Source organism: Nesoenas mayeri, assembly GCF_963082525.1.
Source record: "Nesoenas mayeri genome assembly, chromosome: 3".
Classification (NCBI taxonomy): Eukaryota; Metazoa; Chordata; class Aves; order Columbiformes; family Columbidae; genus Nesoenas; species Nesoenas mayeri.
In genome coordinates this window covers 101541552-101560159 of record NC_137544.1, presented here as the reverse complement: position 1 = coordinate 101560159, position 18608 = coordinate 101541552, and the positions used below count along the sequence as shown (strand labels likewise).

At 37.1% G+C, this 18608-nt stretch overlaps 1 protein-coding gene across 4 annotated transcripts in view; it reads left to right on the top strand.

Moving 5' to 3' along the window:
- Positions 1–18608, top strand: part of NVL (nuclear VCP like) — a 48729-nt gene that overhangs the window by 3030 nt on the left and 27091 nt on the right. For all 4 annotated transcript variants that reach the window (XR_013921919.1, XM_080340934.1, XM_080340935.1 and 1 more), the window contains exons 4-17: positions 66–162; positions 1076–1130; positions 1629–1895; positions 2967–3093; positions 3388–3464; positions 3748–3882; positions 5413–5514; positions 7305–7422; positions 7890–8034; positions 10876–11146; positions 13650–13868; positions 14489–14593; positions 15396–15458; positions 16815–16934. Coding sequence is in view for 3 of the 4 variants with exons in the window: in XM_080340934.1 (XP_080197060.1) it covers positions 66–162; positions 1076–1130; positions 1629–1895; positions 2967–3093; positions 3388–3464; positions 3748–3882; positions 5413–5514; positions 7305–7422; positions 7890–8034; positions 10876–11146; positions 13650–13868; positions 14489–14593; positions 15396–15458; positions 16815–16934 (1901 nt within the window). In the remaining variant the exon portion in view is untranslated. The remainder of the gene's footprint in view (positions 1–65; positions 163–1075; positions 1131–1628; positions 1896–2966; positions 3094–3387; positions 3465–3747; positions 3883–5412; positions 5515–7304; positions 7423–7889; positions 8035–10875; positions 11147–13649; positions 13869–14488; positions 14594–15395; positions 15459–16814; positions 16935–18608) is intronic.

The following is an 18608-nucleotide window of genomic DNA, read 5'->3' as shown; positions in this document are numbered from 1 at the left end:
AGACGTCAAATTCTTTTATTATGCTTTGGCTATTTTTTTAACATGTTTTAAACTTTTTCTTTCAGTGTTTGGAATAATCAGTAATGAAAAAGAACGTGAAGATTTAGCAGTTTTAGAAGCTGAACATGTGGCAAAAAGAGCAAGACAACATGAGAAAAATGAGTAAGAACAATTTTTACCATTAGATTACTTTACTAATGCCATTAGTATTTAGCATTTATTTGAAGCTTTCTGTATTCATATTATTACGTTTTGGTAGTTTCAAGGTTACAGACAAATCCTTGATTTCCCATTGGTTTCTCTTAATCAGAAACTGCCTGTAGTTAATGGAAGCACTTTTTTCACTGAAGATGAACAGATACTGGAGCCAATTGTGGTTTCCCTGTTATGGGGAACATACAGCCCTGAATTAGTGGATATCCTTGGGGACTTCCTTGATAGTTTTCCACGTAAAGCCTCGTCCTCATGTGATTCACTTCCTTTGTTTTGTTTTGTTCTGTTCTTAATCTTTCTTGAGTGTGAGAGATATTAGCTAAATCTGAGAGACAAGACTACAAGACAGGCTATGCAGAGTAAATCACCACTGGGTAGGAGACTGGAGTTAAGATTTCCTATATCCTAACCCTGTGTATAGTCTCATGGACCGTTGTGGTTTCTCTAACCTGTGATAGATATTAAGGGTCTCATGGGAGATGAGGATGTTGTAGTCAGAAGGACTAGTCTGGTCAGCAGTGATTTGCTTCAATGCCACTTCCCTTGTGCCAGCATTGGTGACTGTGTCATCTCTAGGTGAAGTGAGTCAGATTGGTCCTACCTCAGGTTTTTTTAGGACTGTCTTTCATCAAGGTTGCGAAGTTGATCCAACTCATCATGGACTTAGAAAGGATGATTGTTTTTTTAACTCTTCATAGTAGTAAATTTAGAGCATGCTAGTCAGGAGTCTGTCTCCATTTGGCTACATATCATGGTTGTGGGGAACAACACTGTGAAAATTGCATTTGTTTTGTTTTGTGGGTGTCTCGTTTGCAGTTCTGCTCTGAAACATTAATAGTTTTTGTCTTCCTTCCATGTAAAGGACCTCAGGAAGTGCTACAGATGACTCTGATTATGATGATTATCCAGAAGATCTAGTAAGTTGTATTTTATTATGATTGTTTATATTTGCATAATACACAATTCTGTGTTGTGAGATGGCAATGCACTTGGAGAGTTTGAAAGTGAACGTGAGGATGAGACATAGTCAGAGTTGGCAATTCCACCTGGGAATCTATAGAGCTAAAAGGGGGCTGTTTTCTGAAGAAAAAGGAGTAACCTGTGTCGAGGAATCACTTTTCAAGAAAGCACAGTGAGGGCCCAAAAGACTTGGCTATGAAATTATTGAAGGGACTGATATATCTGGCTATTACTAAAAGAAGTAACTGTCAATTAACAGGGCTCATTTCAGGGTAAATTGTAGTTTTGTGTGCAGTTATTTGATTTTCAGAGGAGCAGGTTGGAAGGTGCATGACTACTTTTTCCAGCAGGGATAATGCTAAATGGTGTTTATAAACCAGTTTTTGTTGGCGTCTTAATATATATAATCCAACTTATAACATGTATATTTTCTTTTAAAATATACAAATCTGCAGTCTGCAAATCATATGAACAGTTCCCTGCTGAGCTTATACAAGAAGGGAAATCCTGATTCTGTTCCAACCACTCCAAAAAATGAGCCGGTGGAAACTCCCCCTCCTGTGCGAACAGCACCTCAAACAAGCACCATCGCACCAGGAACACGAGTTGAAACGCGCATCTCTGAAGGTGGCTGGTTCATTGATAAAACTCCATGTGGAAAAGACTTTTTCATTGACCTCTCTGAGGACGGAGAAGGAGATGGAAAGAAACTGATTTCTGAGGTATCGTGTTTTACAAACCCAATGTGATTTAAGTAGCAATTCTAAATGTAATTTCTGGTGTAATTGGACAGGCCTTTAAAGGGTCATACTGAGACCAAAAGGACTGGTGTTTTTTCTGGATTTGTAGAATGTATTATTTTTATTACAAACATGCATTCTGTGTTTAAAGATAGTGAACATGTTAAACAGAAAGGGAAGACGGGCTTAAGCCCCATAGAGTACTTGTTTTTTAGCTTGGTTTCTGAAGAAGAAAGGGCTTAGCCCATTGCTCTACTGTGCCAGAAGCAATTTTTGAACCTTCAAGTATGTTTATGTTTATATGAGAGGCAAGTAGTCACAAAATTATGTATTTCCTCCATGTTTTTTGAGGAAAGTGTAGTGCTTGGTATTAGGGAGACCCAGATTAGTGCCCATACTGAGAGAAAGATAAATGGAACTTAGCTGTTATTTATTCTGTTTGCCAGTGAGCAGCCTAACTAGTCAGGAAGCACGTGGCTTGCTGTAGCCATACTGTATTCTAAAAAAAAACAAACCAAAAAACATGAACAAAACCAGCTTTAATCATTGAACCTCTTTATTTCTTTTCTCCCGTATTAGTCCTTTTCCTATGTGCAGTTAACTTGTGTCAGCACTGAATATCTTCTTACAGCCACTCATGACTTAATAAGAATTGTTTCTGTTGGAGTGCATACATTGATGCTGTTTCGTTCATACCCAAAGTAGATTGCTTTTTGGTATGCAAATAACTGGTCTCTGATTTTTAGTTAGTGGTTTTGTGATTTTTTTTTTTTGGGGGGGGGGGTGGAGGGGAGTGTTAGGGTTTTTTTTAAGTACATACCCTTAGCAAAAAAGTGGCTAATGTAATCAACCCTTAAAAAAAAGGCAAATTATAAGTAAAAAAAAAATGGATTTTTCAACAAAAAGAAGGAGTTAAATTCCTGCCTTGCTGGTCTTTATTCATATAATGTGTATAAGTTAACCACCATAGACACTTACACATTTTGTTAACTATTTGCAGAAATTCACTGACTTGGAAGATTTTGTATATATAATTCTGGTTTTATGCCCTAGAAATCAACAGATTTTTCTGTCTTGGAGAGTGAAAAAAAGAAGACAAAGGGTAAGAGAACAAAAAGAAAAAAAGAAGAATTTCCAGATGTAGATGGAGAAATTGAGGCTGTCTTACTTAAAGAGAAAGGTGAGAAGTTATTTTTGGCCTGCTGCTCCAAACAAGCGTGTGGTTTTTGACTGTGGAATCCCATTACCAGGAAAGTGTTTTACACTGAGGTGCAGAGAAGTGGCCTTGAGCATTTTGTTAAGAAATTTAGTCTTAATGTTGTACTAATCAATATTCCAGTCCTGTGTCTAATACCAAAAAATAGTACTGCTCCATGTACTTAGATAATTGCTTAGGCTGAGTTCTTTCGTGTTTGGTGTTAGCAACTTACTATCATGCCATATCTAAATTTGCATGACTTTTCCTCCTTTACAGTTAGAAGTAAGGGACAAGAGCTTTACCGGCCTTCAGTGACATTTGAGGACGTAGGAGGCAATGATGAAACTTTACAGGTTAGTGAAATTTTTTATTGTGAGACACAGAATGCTCTGAATAAAATGTCACATGAAACGTGACAAACAAAATCTCTCAGAATTAATCTGCGTGGCACTGAGAATAGCTGCTTATACCAACAGCAACAAAGTTTTTGGGTTTTTTTTCTTTGGCAAATCTATTGGAAAGCGGTCACTGAGATTATATTAATAAACTTACCTTTATTTTGGCCTGTCTATAATAGTAGCAATCTATAATGCTAATTTCTTCAATTTAAATTGACATCTCTATTGTTCTTAATAGGAAATATGCAAGATGCTCATTCATGTCCGTCATCCTGAAGTTTATAACCACTTAGGTGTGGTTCCACCTCGTGGTTTTCTTTTACATGGACCTCCAGGATGTGGCAAGACGCTGCTTGCACAGGCAATTGCTGGGGTGAGATAGCTTTACATTTACACTTCTGTTTGTCAGTTCTACTTAGGAAGAAACGAATTAATCCATCTTCATAATAGACTAGATCTTTTTCTCTCTCTTTTTTTTAATCTCTTTCCTTCTTATCTTAGTCTAAAATATATTAATTTTCACTTCCTTTGTTTAAATGCCATCTGAATCTGTATTTGATAGAACCTTATATGAAGATGGGACACAGTGACAGGGTTTTATGTTAGACTTAATTGTTTGGGGCATACCCAGGACAGCAGTATAGGCACGGGTATTGAGAAAGCTATAAATGGGAAATACTTTTGGTTAAATTTACCGTAGTCTTTTAAGTCTGGACTCAACCATACCATCTTGAGACATTGAGACATTATGTCATGAGACATTATGTTGATTCTGTTGGATGGCATCCATTAAACAGCGATTTCTAGATTCTAAAATCAGATGTTGCCTTGCCTATGCCAAACGTTATTGACAGCGTGGTGTGTGGTGGGGCTTTTGTGCTGCTCTGTGTCTTTTGGATATAAATCTGGGGGCTACTTAGGGCTGTTCAGTGATAACCATGGACAGTTGTTTGTCTTTAATACAGTTGTTCCTTAAGTGTCACACTATAACCTTAAATTTAGTTATATGTAAATGATGAATTTTTGTAGTACAGCTTTTATCATTTAAAGAAAATACTGATATTGATTACTTAAATGTTGGTTAGACCCTTCTGACACTATATGTCAAGTGTTTTAATTCAAAATATATTATTTTTTTCTTTTTAATGCCTTACCGTAAAAAGGTACCCGTTGAATGAATCTGTGATTATTAAATACTTTAGTGGGTGTTCATATCCTGGAAGGTTACTAAATGTAGGGGAAGAAGTACTACACAAGTGAAAAATGTTCAGAGATTAGATAAATTTAATGACTACTTCTTAAGCTATTTTCTTATTTTCAATATTTTCAATAGTTATTGAAGGTTATTCTCCTCCAAGCCCCAGGTAGAGCCTGTGGTGGCTGTGATTTGTATAAATTAGGATTTTTAAAAATATGTCATTAAAAGAACTTGAAATAGGCTGCAGCTACCCATAGCACTACTGTGCTACAGTCTATTAAAGTTAAAATTGTATTTATTTTTTTAATAACAGAAGACCTTGAGTGTGAGTTTTACAAGTATCTTATTGTACAATCCTGCTCAGACATTTCTAGAGCAAGACTAAGCGAACCAAACCTGATGGGGATCTCTTCCACACTACTAAGTAATGGTTTGTTTCAGAAGGAAAGCGATGATTTTCTCAAGAAGGGGGCCCAGGCATGACCTGAAATGTATGTGTTTTGAAGGATTGAGTTGGGGACCAAGGTGCAAAGAGACCCATTTTAAATTAGAGGATGCTACTTGTATTTTTTAAGAGCTCTTTAAGGTTTAGTCTTGGTTACATCTTTGGGTGTAAAAGATGTCATATTGGAAAATATTTGTCCTCTAGGAGAACAACGTTTCTAACCTCTGGATGCATCATAAAACATTCTTCGTCTCTTTCAGGAGCTTGAGCTCCCGATGCTGAAAGTGGCAGCAACAGAGATCGTGTCTGGAGTGTCAGGGGAATCCGAGCAGAAACTGAGAGAATTGTTTGAGCAGGCTGTGGTGAGACACCCATGAGAAATAACACTCTGCATTGTTTGTCCTGTTCTTTGTAAAGATTCATACTTCATTGCTGTGATTTGAATTTGAGTGAATATTAGTGAGTGAATCTTTATACTGCTGCACACAAGTCATAGTGTCTCCCCCTCTGTGACCAGAATTCCATTGTACTGTGTCGTGCTGTCATAGAGCACAAAGATTACTATTCTGAAATCTGGACAAAAGACAGATGATCACATCAACGTAAAGGGAGCAACATAAACTATTTACCTACTTGGAGATGCTTAGCTTGATAAATCCAATGAAAAAAATATGTAAGAGCAGTTTTTCTGCTGTTTTTTTTCTTATGGCATGAAATTTGAGTCGATATGAGAGACTTAAGACTTTGGGGTCTTAGGTATAAAGTAAGAAATTTGGGACAGATATCATAAGAGCGGGAGTCAAGTTACAGTCCAAGTCTTGCTTTGGTGTGACTTCCAGATTCATGAGGACAGTTTTGTGTTCCTGACCTCTGAGAATGTTCCATGTTTCTACTGTTCCCCACAACAGTATATGGATGTTTTGAGTATGTGCCTATAAAAAAGAATGCTAAACAGGTCAAAAAGATTGATTGTGGAGCTGTTAGATTATTAGTATGTTTCCAGTTCACACTGCATTTTAATTTTCAGAAATCCTTGCTAAGCTGTTGTTTAGAATAAAATTAACTAAGTGATTGCACAGAGTTTTTAGAAGTTACATTTCTTATGTATGTATAGTGATTGAGGTGAGTTTGCTATAGAAGTTATTTTTGAAGAAATTAAATGCATGCATAAAATATATTTAAATATAAATATAAATTTAAATATATTGCCTTATAGTCCCTCACATTTACTTATATAGCTTTCCCACTTAGTTTGTGTACTAATTTTTGTGCATGGAAAAAAGACATGGTTCCACTATAATTATGGGTGTACTATGGAATCTTTATAACTTAGTTGCATTTTTTCCTCTCTGACATAACGGAAAAGTGAATGACAACTAGATGGCGCAGTTGCTACCTGAAAACACAGACTGCATGGAGTTCAAAAGACTGTTTCTTTAAATGTGCTTCTAGTATTTGTTTGAAGATGGGTCTAGTGTTTTCCTTGAGTATTCCTTTGCACTACTAGTGCTTTTTGAGACTTTTAATAATCATATGTCAATTAAACACTATTCTGTTGGTTATAGTAGTTATTTTTCTATAATAATGTTGGCTTTTTATGAAGTACATGGAATTTTAGAATGCTTGTAGGACTTGCATGTTGCTCTTTTTACTCTTTGAACACGGTCAGGCTCTGGAGTCATGGTGGAGTTGGCAGATCATTTTTCATGACCACCCACTGCTCCTTTTGTTTCATTATGTGTGTCCTTAGCAGTAGCTCTTGACATTCCACAGTTCTAATGTCACTAACAAAACAAACAAAAAAAACCCCAAATCATATGGGCTTTATCTGATTTTCTTTTCTGGACTTAAGCAAGTAAGCAGTCAGAATGGAATATTATGGAAAACATCAACATAGAAGTACGTTTAAATTTGAAACAATATAGAGAGAAATTTTGATCTCATGCCTTAATTATTTCATAGGCTCAGCACAGTTTCATAGTCTGGTGGCTCTCCAGGTATTCAGTAAGATCAACAGAATTGTTCCAGGACAGGTCAATTGTGCAGCAGACTGAATTTTTCCAGATTTTCTGGTCAATAATTATTACTCTTTCTCTACTGTAATACACTATGTCAGCGTAGTTGTGTAATTATTGATATTTCTTGCTCCCAGTCTAGTGCACCATGCGTCCTTTTCATCGATGAGATTGATGCAATCACCCCAAAAAGAGAAGTTGCGTCAAAGGACATGGAGCGGAGAATTGTTGCTCAGTTCCTGACTTGTATGGATGGTCAGTTTCAGGAATATCTGTACTAAGATAAACTTTCTGATTATTGGGCTCACTGTCTGCTTTCCTTCAGTAGTGACTTGTGGTTGCTTTAGTAGAGATAGTGGTAATAATTTTTCATATTTTGGCTCATTTTGCCTGGAGGTGGTGGGAAAATTCTAATAAACTTGAGGGAATATTTCTACATTATTTTCACTGTGGTCTGTACAGCATTATATAAACCTGTCTGTTCTATGAACAGAAATAATGGGAAAATGTGTCAAATGTTATTTGAAATGCTTTTTGCTTGATTGTGCAAAAAACACTTCCTAGGTAGTAGAAATAAGGATGAAGAGCAGTTTAGTATGAGTGTTGGTAAGTTTATCTCTGCTGTTCTGAGTGTTATTGTGTGTTGCAGAAACAGTGTCACACAGATATTGGAACAAAGTTGAGAGGGGGAGTATGAATACTAATTTCCTTCCTTCTTTTAGACTTGAATAATGTGGGTGCCACTACTCAGGTCCTTGTTATTGGAGCAACCAACAGACCTGACTCACTGGACCCTGCACTGAGGCGAGCTGGGAGGTTTGATCGAGAAATTTGTTTGGGAATCCCAGATGAAGCAGCAAGAGAAAAGTACGTGTTATCAAGTTTAAGCTTCTTTTTGATTAATTAATAAAGAAATGTGTAAGTTAACATGTAAATTAAGGAAAAGTATTTTGTTTAGTCCTGTTTGTGCCTGTATACACCTATGGGTCAGCTGAAAAGTTCAGAAGACATTAAGTGCATATCTACTCTTTGTCTTGGTTGCTGTGTCTACATTTGGGGTGGCTTCCTTTCTTGTGTGCACATCTGCTTTTAGCATCATGTTAATGGATTTTCAAGTGCCTTAACAGTATAGACTGCAGAATAAAATATATCTCTTCTGTTGTTCAGCAAGTTAATATTCTGTCTTTGGTGCTCCCTATGTAACTATTAAATTAGGAACATAAATTAAGCATAGCCGGTTTGTTAGTCCTCTCAAGCACATACCTTAAGCAGCAGGCCTAGATTCTTCCATTCCATTCCTCATGGAAATACACCAGTCAAGGCATTAAGCTGAGCTGCAGTCATCCTGTTTTGTATAACTGGCCCTTTTTACTCCAAAGATCTGTGACTGTCAGACTAGATTAAAAAAATGAAAAAAGAACTGCTACTCATTTCCACAACAGCAGAAAACACAGGAAGGGAAGTGTGAAAACAGCTGTGGCTTATCTTGTTACAGGGAGGAAAGAAAGGTTAAAAGGATAAGTTCCTTCTAGCTCAACTAATCTAATTTCTAGGCTGAAAAAAGCAAATTATTCTGCCTGTGGCATTGCTAACTTTGTGTTGTTAGCACTACTGGGCATCATTCCAACCTTTTTTCTTTTTTTTTCCCCTTTCCTGGCCATGCCTCCACTTTTTGTTTGTTTGTTTCTTCTTCTTCTTCCAGATCTGCAGACCTGTAGTAATTATGTTGCTCTTGGTCGCAGGAAAACATGCGAGTGGTTAGAGGTAGAACTAAAGAGTTGGGCGATGATAGTTCTGATTCTACAGTATTTCATAGGTTCATGTTAAAAGTTATTGTATTCCTGGAGCTAGCACTGTTTTAAAGCAGTTGTGAATGGGAAAGCCATCATAGTGTGTAGAGATTGTTCATGAGTTAGAGCAGGGGTGTCAAACTAATTTTCACCAGGGCCACATCAGTCTCACAGTTGCTTTCAAAGGGCCGAATGTAATTTTAGGATTGTATAAATGTAGGAGTATTTACCCCTGAGTTAGAGTGTAGTCACATTTGTCCATGTTATTGTTCTGTACAGTTGTTTGTACGTGTTCCTGTGGGTATAGGTTTATAGGAATTGTCGATTTTATTTTCTCTTTAAATTGGCTTTTTGGTTGTTTTTGCATGTTTTTTGTTGGGGGAGAGTGTTTGGTTTGGGTTTTTTTTTAATTTTTAATAAAAAGGTCATATAGAGACAGAAGTCCTTATAGTGTGTTGATTTACCACATCATAATTCAGTCTTGTGAAAGGCATGATTTGAACTACTTAGCTGTGGTTCTGCAGCCTTAGGGGCATGGAATAGGATGAGGAGGTACCTGGAGATCTTGCTTTATATGCAGTGTTTTCTTATGCACGCATGAAGCAATTGAAGGAAAATAATATATGTAGGACACCAATTTGGAATGAACCATTTACAGTTCGTATCTTTTTACATCTGAGTCACTTGATTAGCTACAGCTCTTGTCAGGATGAAAAACTATTAAGAACCAAGCTAATATCACTAATAAAGATTTAAATGAGAGACAATGGAACTTGTTAGTGGGGGAGGCAAACAGGCGAAATGTATTACAATTTCAGAGATTTGAGTAGTTTAATAACTCGTTCTTTTCATAACTTTTCTGTGGTTACGTTAGTTCATCTGGAAATAATTTAAACTACTTTTCATTGGAACTAGAAAGTATTTTAATGATTTTCACTTCTTTGGTTTGTGCTGCATTTTTAAAATATTTTCCCAGTGAAGTGATGTTTTGCTGTTTTTAAACAAGTTGATTTGATCCCTCTGGTTCAGCACCAGTATTTGTGCAGTGACATTGGCTTTTGCCTTTTTTTTTTGACTATTCATGTAGTTTTCAGTCATCCTTGGCTTAGAATAGCTGAAAGTCTCGATGGACCTTGAAGGAGGTTTTTAAAGCTTCAGCCTTGATACAGAGTGAAAAAAATCCCATTTAAAAAAAAATGTGCAAAGAATAGCACTTCACTGTCAGTTGCATAGAGCTGGTTTGTATTAGTGATGGAACTGAATATGTAGCTGTATCTTTAGGTTTTGAATGAGGCTGAGGTAGCACACAAGGTGTACACGTATGTTCTGTGTTGCCTATTGGAAATTCTGCTGGGGACACAGGAAATATTTGCAGTTACATTCCACTGAAGATGGCAGAGAAAAGATACTGACGGTTAAAAGACAGAACTCCTCACACAATCTGATGCTGAAACTATTCTTAGTTTGTTGTGGATGTTCTTCAATAAATAAATAGAAGTGTGACAGAAAAGACAATGCAGTCTAAGGTTGTTAGGAATACAACTCTAAATATCTCAATAGATAACTTGTGTGTGTGTCTGCAGTGCACTCTGAGATATAGTTTGTCAATTTTTAATCATAAACTAAGGTTTAAAGTATAATATTTAGGTGCACCAAAACTAAATTTTACCCTCTGACTGACATTGCTTCGTTGATGCTGTTGGTTTTCGTTTAAGAACTGAAAGGAAATATGTAGTATCATTTTGTGGTTTTCAGTATTGGTTAATTCCTAGTTGAGTGAAAACTGTTACCACTGTACTACTTCAGTTCATATGGACTGGAAAAGACCATAGGTCAATGCTGCTTGTTTTTATATGAAACTAAAAAAAGCCAGAGCTTCATCATTATTTTGTTGTTGTTCTTCTCCCTGCTTGATTAGGATTCTTCGAACTTTGTGTCGAAAACTTAGGCTCCCAGAGTCCTTTGACTTTCATCATTTAGCACGTCTGACTCCGGGTTATGTAGGTGCTGATCTGATGGCGCTTTGTCGTGAGGCAGCCATGTGCACAGTGAACAGAGTCCTGATAAAAGCTGAGAAGGAGAAAGGGAAACAGATACATGCTGGAGGAAACGCAGCGGAAGAAGGCGTGGGAACAGGAACAGACATCCTGGTGGAAGATGATAACAAACAACTAGAACTTCCCCCTAAGGTATTTTTCCCTTGAAGCGTATGCTTCTGTTGTCTTAAGAATTGCGCCATTTAATAATTGTGAAAGTCTTTTGCTCATAAATCCTTAAAACATTTAGATTTAGAAATATCAGCTCCTAAGCCAGAAGCTTAACTCCTAATGACCCCTAAAATGAGTCTGAACAAGTGGCTCCCCAAACCCACACCTTCTAAAAATCATGTTGATATTTTATACAACTTTGGGGTTTTTCTCCTTGGGATTTTTGTTGTTGTATTGTTTTGTTTTTTTTTTTTTTTCTAGCAGACCAGAGGTTAGAATAGTGGTTACATCTGTCTTCAAAAGTGTATTGACTGTAAGAGAATATCAGACTTACACTTGAGTTTTTACCAAGCTCTTTGCTGTACCTTCAGTGAAATATCTATTGTGGTGCGTGAAACTCTTCCCTGACCTGATACAGTTACAGTTAGCTGAAGTCTAGAGGTATTTATGTGGCCTACAGTTTCCCTCCAGCTGTGTGATCACCTGGGGCAAATTGCATGTGGTGTCTGGTACCTCTAGCAAGTCTGAGGAAGAGGTATCTATCTGGTGCAAAAGCTGGGTCAGCAACATCACTTGAACTGCGGAGAAAGTACCTGTTAATGTGCAGTACAGCTGGAACTCTGGTGCAGAAAATAGCATTTCCAGTGCCAGAATTATTCTGTGGCCCAAATAACAAGCTGTGGCCAGTGAACGAGAACATCTTTATATATAGTGTGGAGTGTGTATGTGCCTTCATTTTGTGTAGGCTTACTAAAGATTTGTCTGGAGAAGTAAAACCAAGTGGTGTTAAATCCACACTCATGGATTCATAGAACCATTTTGGTTGGAAGAGACCCTCAAGATGATTAAGTCTAAGTGTTAGCCTTACTCCAGCACTAAACCTTGTCCCTAAGAACCTAATCTGCACGTCTTTTAAAACCTCCAGGGGTGGTGACTCCACCACTTCCCTGGGCAGCCTGTTCCAGTGCTTTACAACCCTTTCTGTGAAGAAATTTTCCCTAATATCCAATCAGATTCTGGTTTTAGAAGGACTGTCAAAGATAACTGTTATTGTAATTAACAAAATAAACAGTGTAAAGAGCTGTAGTAAGCCTTTGTATTAGAGTCACATAGCCATACTGCATATGTCCCAGTGTTTCCCAGGGCCTGATGTGGCCAAAAAAAGGCAGGGAGGGGCAGGTAGTTGCAGCTCTTATCAACATCACCATGATCAAAGGAGTTACTGAGGGTGAGGAAGTTTAATCCTAACAGAGCCGTATTTTGATAGCTGGCAGCAGGCTGACATAGTCTAATACAGGGTATTGTCATTGAAGCCATTATATTATGTCTGTAATGGAAAAATAAACATACCAAACCTTTAAAAATCATTCACACAATTCAAGTAAATAAACCCAGTTGTCTCTGCTATTTCTGAGTTTCTCTTAATGGTTCTATTAATAAGAGGAGGAAGGGCTTAAAAGGAATATCAGGCAATATAAATACTTTTATTTCTTTGTAATCAGTTGTAGAGCTATCTTAGTTGCAACAAATAGGAAGTGATACTTTTCCCATATACTTCTGTAGGAAAAATGTGGAAAATGAACAGAGTTTTTACAATTTATTTTTTTTCTCATTCTATCTTATAATAAAAATTCTGGCGTAGTTTTACAGGTGGTGCAGTATCACTTTGCTTTGATACTGCCTTTCCGTATTAGAACTGGGATGCATTTCTGCCGTGGAGGTATAAAGTTATTTGATCAAGTATTTTCTCAGACAGTTTCCCCAATAAGGAACCAGTTGGGGAGATTGGAACGTACCTGCCTGGGGCACTGTGGTCTGCACGACAGGACAGTGTTGAAAAGCGTCACCCTGTGGCTCTATTCTGCTTGCCCCAACTTAACCAGGGCCTGGTTACAAAACGAGGTCTAATCAACCTGAGGAAATGAGTTGATTACTTGAAATCGGATTATGTTAAATAAAAGTGTATAATCTCAAAGTGTATGTTAAGGGTTTTAAAGGTTTATATGTAGCTGAATATTCTGCAAATTGTTGAAATTGTGCTGCTCAGCAGAGTTATTCATCTTTTCTTGAGAGCAATTTCTTCTTAAAACCAGAACTAATACACATAATTAATACATATTTTGGAAATTCCAGCATGGAAAAAACTGTTTCCTACTGCTTCTCCCTCACTGATTAAGAAGAATTTGAAGACAAAATACATGTGCTAGCTCTGTTTCTATAGTATTTAAATCAAAATCGCCTGTCAGCTCAGTGCTTTCACAAGTGTTAAATGTGCAGAGAGCTGTCCTGGAGCATTTTTATTATCATTAATGTTAAGTTTTAATGTTATTTTACATATTTTGTGTGTACTGTACATTGTATGTACAATTATAGTAAGTATTATTACAGTTTATGAAAGTATTGCTTTGAAAAAGCCCTTTAAAAATGGTTCTAAAAATTTAATCCAGAGCATAATCTTTTTCTCTCCCTTTCCATGCACCCTAAGGATGAATTGCAGAGACTTTTGGATTTGCTGAAGAAGCAAGAGCCCTTGCCCGAAGAGCAGCTGCAGAAGCTGTGCATTGAGATGAATGATTTTATTGTTGCCCTGACATCAGTGCAACCCTCTGCCAAGAGAGAAGGCTTTGTCACAATTCCTGATGTGACATGGGCAGATATCGGAGCCTTGGAGGATGTTCGCGAGGAGCTGACTATGGCAATATTGGTATATCTTAACCTTACTTTCAAAGATTTCTTTGCACTCCCCCATATACAGCAAATAAAGCTATGCTTGTTTGATTTTTAATATTTATTTAAGGTATAATGTGCTGCCCATGAGCTTTAACATGCTACAAACTATAGAAATTTTGCAACATCTAAATTTAAAATAGACTTCTATAACTTGCTTTCAGATTTGTTACAAGTCTGGTGCATATATTTAACCTTTCACTTTTTGTATTAATGCTTTCAGTTTTCAGTATGTTAATTTTTGCTGAATCTAAAGTATTCTAAAAGTTTTGTACCAATAACCTTAGTTACACAACTGCCACACAAAGAGTTGGAGTTAGCTGTAAGAATAGCAGTCTCCCTGCTAGTCAAAGGGATTCTTAACTCTTAGACCTTAAGACAAGAAATTAAGTAAATAAAATCTTTGCCTCTGAATAATGATACTTCTCCCATTTTGGGGTACTTATCAGTGCAAGATAATAAGATGCTGATGGACTCTTTATTCTTTTAGCCTATAAAAACTGGTATAAAGAACATGCGTGTGAATGGTTTTTCTTCTAATTGAAACTGAAATGAGAAGTTTCATGTCACAGCTAATTATCCTAATTTCTTTTATAGGCACCTGTGCGTAACCCGGAGCAGTTTAAAGCTCTGGGCCTGACTACTCCAGCTGGTGTCCTGCTTGCAGGGCCTCCTGGGTGCGGTAAAACACTGCTAGCTAAGGTAATACATTTTCTAAACATGTTTAAAAATACTGGAGGATCTTCCTGAAATAGAGTTTTCTGTAGGAATGACTGATCTAGCTGATACTGCCAGAAGCTTGGCTTTTGCACCACTTCTTGTCGTAAAAAGAAATTTGGACCTCTGTGCTAAAGTAATTTGATTTTTCTTGTAATCAAGTTACTATTTTGCTTGAGTTGGGAGGGAATTACTGTAAAACGTGAAGGAATTAAGTTGCTTAAGAAGAAAGTAGCAAAGATGGGAAGAAACTCTATTAGATAACCACTTCTATGGAATATTTCACTGTAACTAAATTATATATTTGGAAGTAGGCTGCACTCTATTTATGTATTTTTATTTGTTACTTTTACTTTACTGAAAATACTTTTGTTTTTCTTCTCCTCAAACTTTTCAGTTCTTATGGCCTCCCCATGTAAACACGCACAATCTGGAAACTTGCATGATGACTACTCATTTTTGTCTTCAAATACTTCTGTGTAGTTCTGTATCTCTTTACCTCCCACTAATTATTGAGAATTCTTCACCTTCAGCTAATATGGGGGAGAATGGCGGGGTGTGAATCTGGAACACTGCCTCACTGAAGAGAGAGAACACCTGGCTAAATTCCCAACACCTCTCCCACTCTTAATTGCATATAATTATACTTTGTGCTGTTTTCTCTATTTTATGAACAGCTGATAACTGTGTTCCTCCTCTTAAGTTTGTTTATTGCTCCATGGGTAGAAGCAAAGAAAACATGAAAAAATGTGTGTATTATGTATACATGTCTTTCCCTTTTTGACAGGCTGTGGCAAATGAGTCTGGACTGAACTTCATATCTGTGAAAGGCCCTGAACTGCTAAATATGGTATGTATTAATCATGGTGCTTTTCTTACTTATGGGATTCTTGTCCAAAGTGTGGGGCAAGCAAAATTCCTGATAATTACACAACCGATAGTGGTACAACCAAAATTCCCTCATTTAATCTGTGCTTACAATTTTTAGCAGTGAAGTTGTTCATGTGAAAAGGAAAAGTCTGTCTGGGTAGTTCAAGTACATATCTTGGTTTAAATTACCTGGCAGACAGAGCCTTCCTAACTGAAGCAGGATTTATAAATGACCAACTACATTTATAATTGTTTTTATGAAAAATGGGGAAAAAAAAACCCAACAAAATTCAAATCTACACTGAGGACAATTGCTGATCACTAACTGCAAATCAGCAGCTTCCAGTATTTTGCCAGTCATTTTATCTTCTTAATGGAAGCTTGAAATCTTGGAAAACAATATTGTTTTCTACTTGATCAGAATTGTTTTTGAAGATTTTAAATGTTAACAGATAAAAATATTGTGGTCTGAGTTTTTGAAGCACTAGACTTAGAAATGCTGTGATATAACTTCAGTTCCTTTTACAGTTAAGAGAATGTGTTGAACTGAACAAGGCAGCTGCAGCCCACATCTCAGAGCACCATGGCAGTTACCTGTTTATCGATAATGTGGAAGATAAAACTAAAATACTGGACTTGATTATTCCTTTCCCAAACATTCTTTTAATGTGTATTCAAGTCCTGATACAAGCAGGAAATATAACTTTTAAGTTAATGAGAAGCCCTGCTTCCTTTTGGAGTGAAGAAATGATGTCTGGCTGTGATTCAGAGACTGTGTTAAGACATACATTGTATCAAAACATGTTTGGTTGGAAAAAATTAAGTGTTTGGATTTGTGACTTGGCAACGCAGCCCCTGCAATTCTCCATTCAAAGAGAAATTCTGGCTTACTTTTCAGTTCCCTACTGCCAGCCTCCCTTGTCTTCAGGCAACCACTATATGAACTTTAGATGTTCGTTGTGTTCAAATTGCTCAATGGTTTTGTTTATGAACAGCTGAAGAACAACAGGGTCCTTAATTAAGATTGTATTTGTTAATTCTCATCAGCAGAACGATTGCAAGTTAGATTTAGTCCCCAGAAAGTCAGAATTCTATTAAACTCTGAATGTACCGCAAACTGTCAGAAGTGAGCTACTGACAAGTAGTTCCCATGTAAATCTTGATCAGTAGGGAAACAGAGATAACAGACTGTTATCAGAAGTAAACTGGTTAGCAAGTTGCATTTCTCCTCTGCAGAGAACCCTAAATAGTGTTTTTTGTTGTGTTTGTCTGTTTTCCCAAGCAAAATCTTCTTCATGTCTTACATTGTTTTGCTGTGATTTGTCATTTGTTTTAGTATGTTGGTGAAAGCGAACGTGCTGTACGTCAAGTATTCCAGCGTGCCAGGAATTCAGCCCCTTGTGTTATATTTTTTGATGAAGTCGATGCATTGTGTCCTCGGAGATCTGACCGTGAAGTGAGTTCATCTTAAAATCTCTCCATAAATAAATCATCTCAAATGCAGCTTTTGTGATATTGTGCTAGCAACAGAAGTACCTGTAAGGGTATGACATTCAGTAGATGCCAAGAAAAACAGTCTGATGGGCTTTCTCATATTTAGGGAAACATATGTTGGTCAATTTTTTTAAAGGTTAGTACTTTTTTTAGTATCTATGCACATACAGAAAATAATATCCAGAAAATATGTATTTAATCCACCAACTTGGCTGTGTAGAACCATAGGAAAAGATGAAGGAGTGCAGTTTAATGTCGTATTTAATTTGTGGCCAAATCCTGATAGTTCCATGCAGCTATAGTGCTCACGTGAAGTATGTCTTGGTTTGAACAACGTGAACTGAGCCATGAGAATATTTGAGGCAGGAGCATCAGTGGAATGTGTTAGACTTCAGAGCTATTCCACTTGTGAAGTTTTCTCTGTCTTGATTTTTTTTCTTTTGGAATAGAAACTACCTACACCTAGGATTAACTTCTGCTTTTGGGGGTGTTCTTTTCTTAGTGCATACTGTTAGTGTGCTGAAAGGAAAGCTGCTCTGGTTTTTATGCAGAGGAAGTGCATCTGTTTTATGATACTGTACTGGTGCATCTACGTTGATGGCTGAAAGAAAAGCTGCTGTTTCCAACAGACAAGTCGAGTACTGTTCAGATACTGTCATCAGTTACTTTAACAGAAAGACTGTAGTTTCAGCCTGTAGGTGAAAGTTTCATCAGCTGTTTCTGAATCGTACCTGGTCTTCTGAATTTGCTTACGTCAGTTCTTACGAAAGATAGCCAAGCTGAAAAGTTCAGACTTGACTTCTTGCATGTCCTGAGGTGGTGGTTCCCACAGAGCCATAAAAGAAGGTGTCCAGTATTAGGTACCACGGCAGATGTAGACGGTACCCAAGGAAGTGGAACAAGTGTGCTTTGGCCTCACTATATTTCACTTCTGTGGTGGCAGCAGCAGGCAGCAGCTTAGTGCCTGTAAGCCCACCCCTGCTCTTCACAGCCTCCTTTAACCATGTAGAGGTCTGGGCAGGAGATCGGTGACTTTATTACTCAGGCTCTGATACTGGTGACAATCCTGGGAATTCTTAATTGAAATTCAGAGATGTTTGCTGTTTCCATTGGCTTTTTGAGACCTATGCGCCACCACATGTTCTAATTATCTATAGGTGGATTCATATTTTTTGTATGTTTAAAATAAAACAGTAACACGTAGAACAACATTCTTCAAAATCATCAAGCAGTTTTACTGCATAATTGAACACTTGTTCTCCAGCTCCTGCACTTTCTTTGTCTCCCCAACTCTAGAATGACATTCAGATTAAGCTGTTGAGTTTGCTTATAAAATGTCAGTACTGTGGAGTTAACATTTAATTTAGAGTACCTCAGCTGCTGAAAGTATTGTTTCAGAAGTTTAAATATTTGGAGAACTTTTAATTTTTTTTTTCAAAACCTCAAAATTGAGAAATTTTGGGTGTTCTTGTTGAGATAAATGGAGGAATGAGTTTAAATATGTATGTGTACTTCCCATTTTTAATGGGAAAGAAAGGTTTTACTACATGTTAAAATGTGTGGTGGGTATATAGGTAGCATGAATTTGGGGTGGAAACAAGCTGAGGCTATGATAGTAGAAATCCAGAATGCAGCT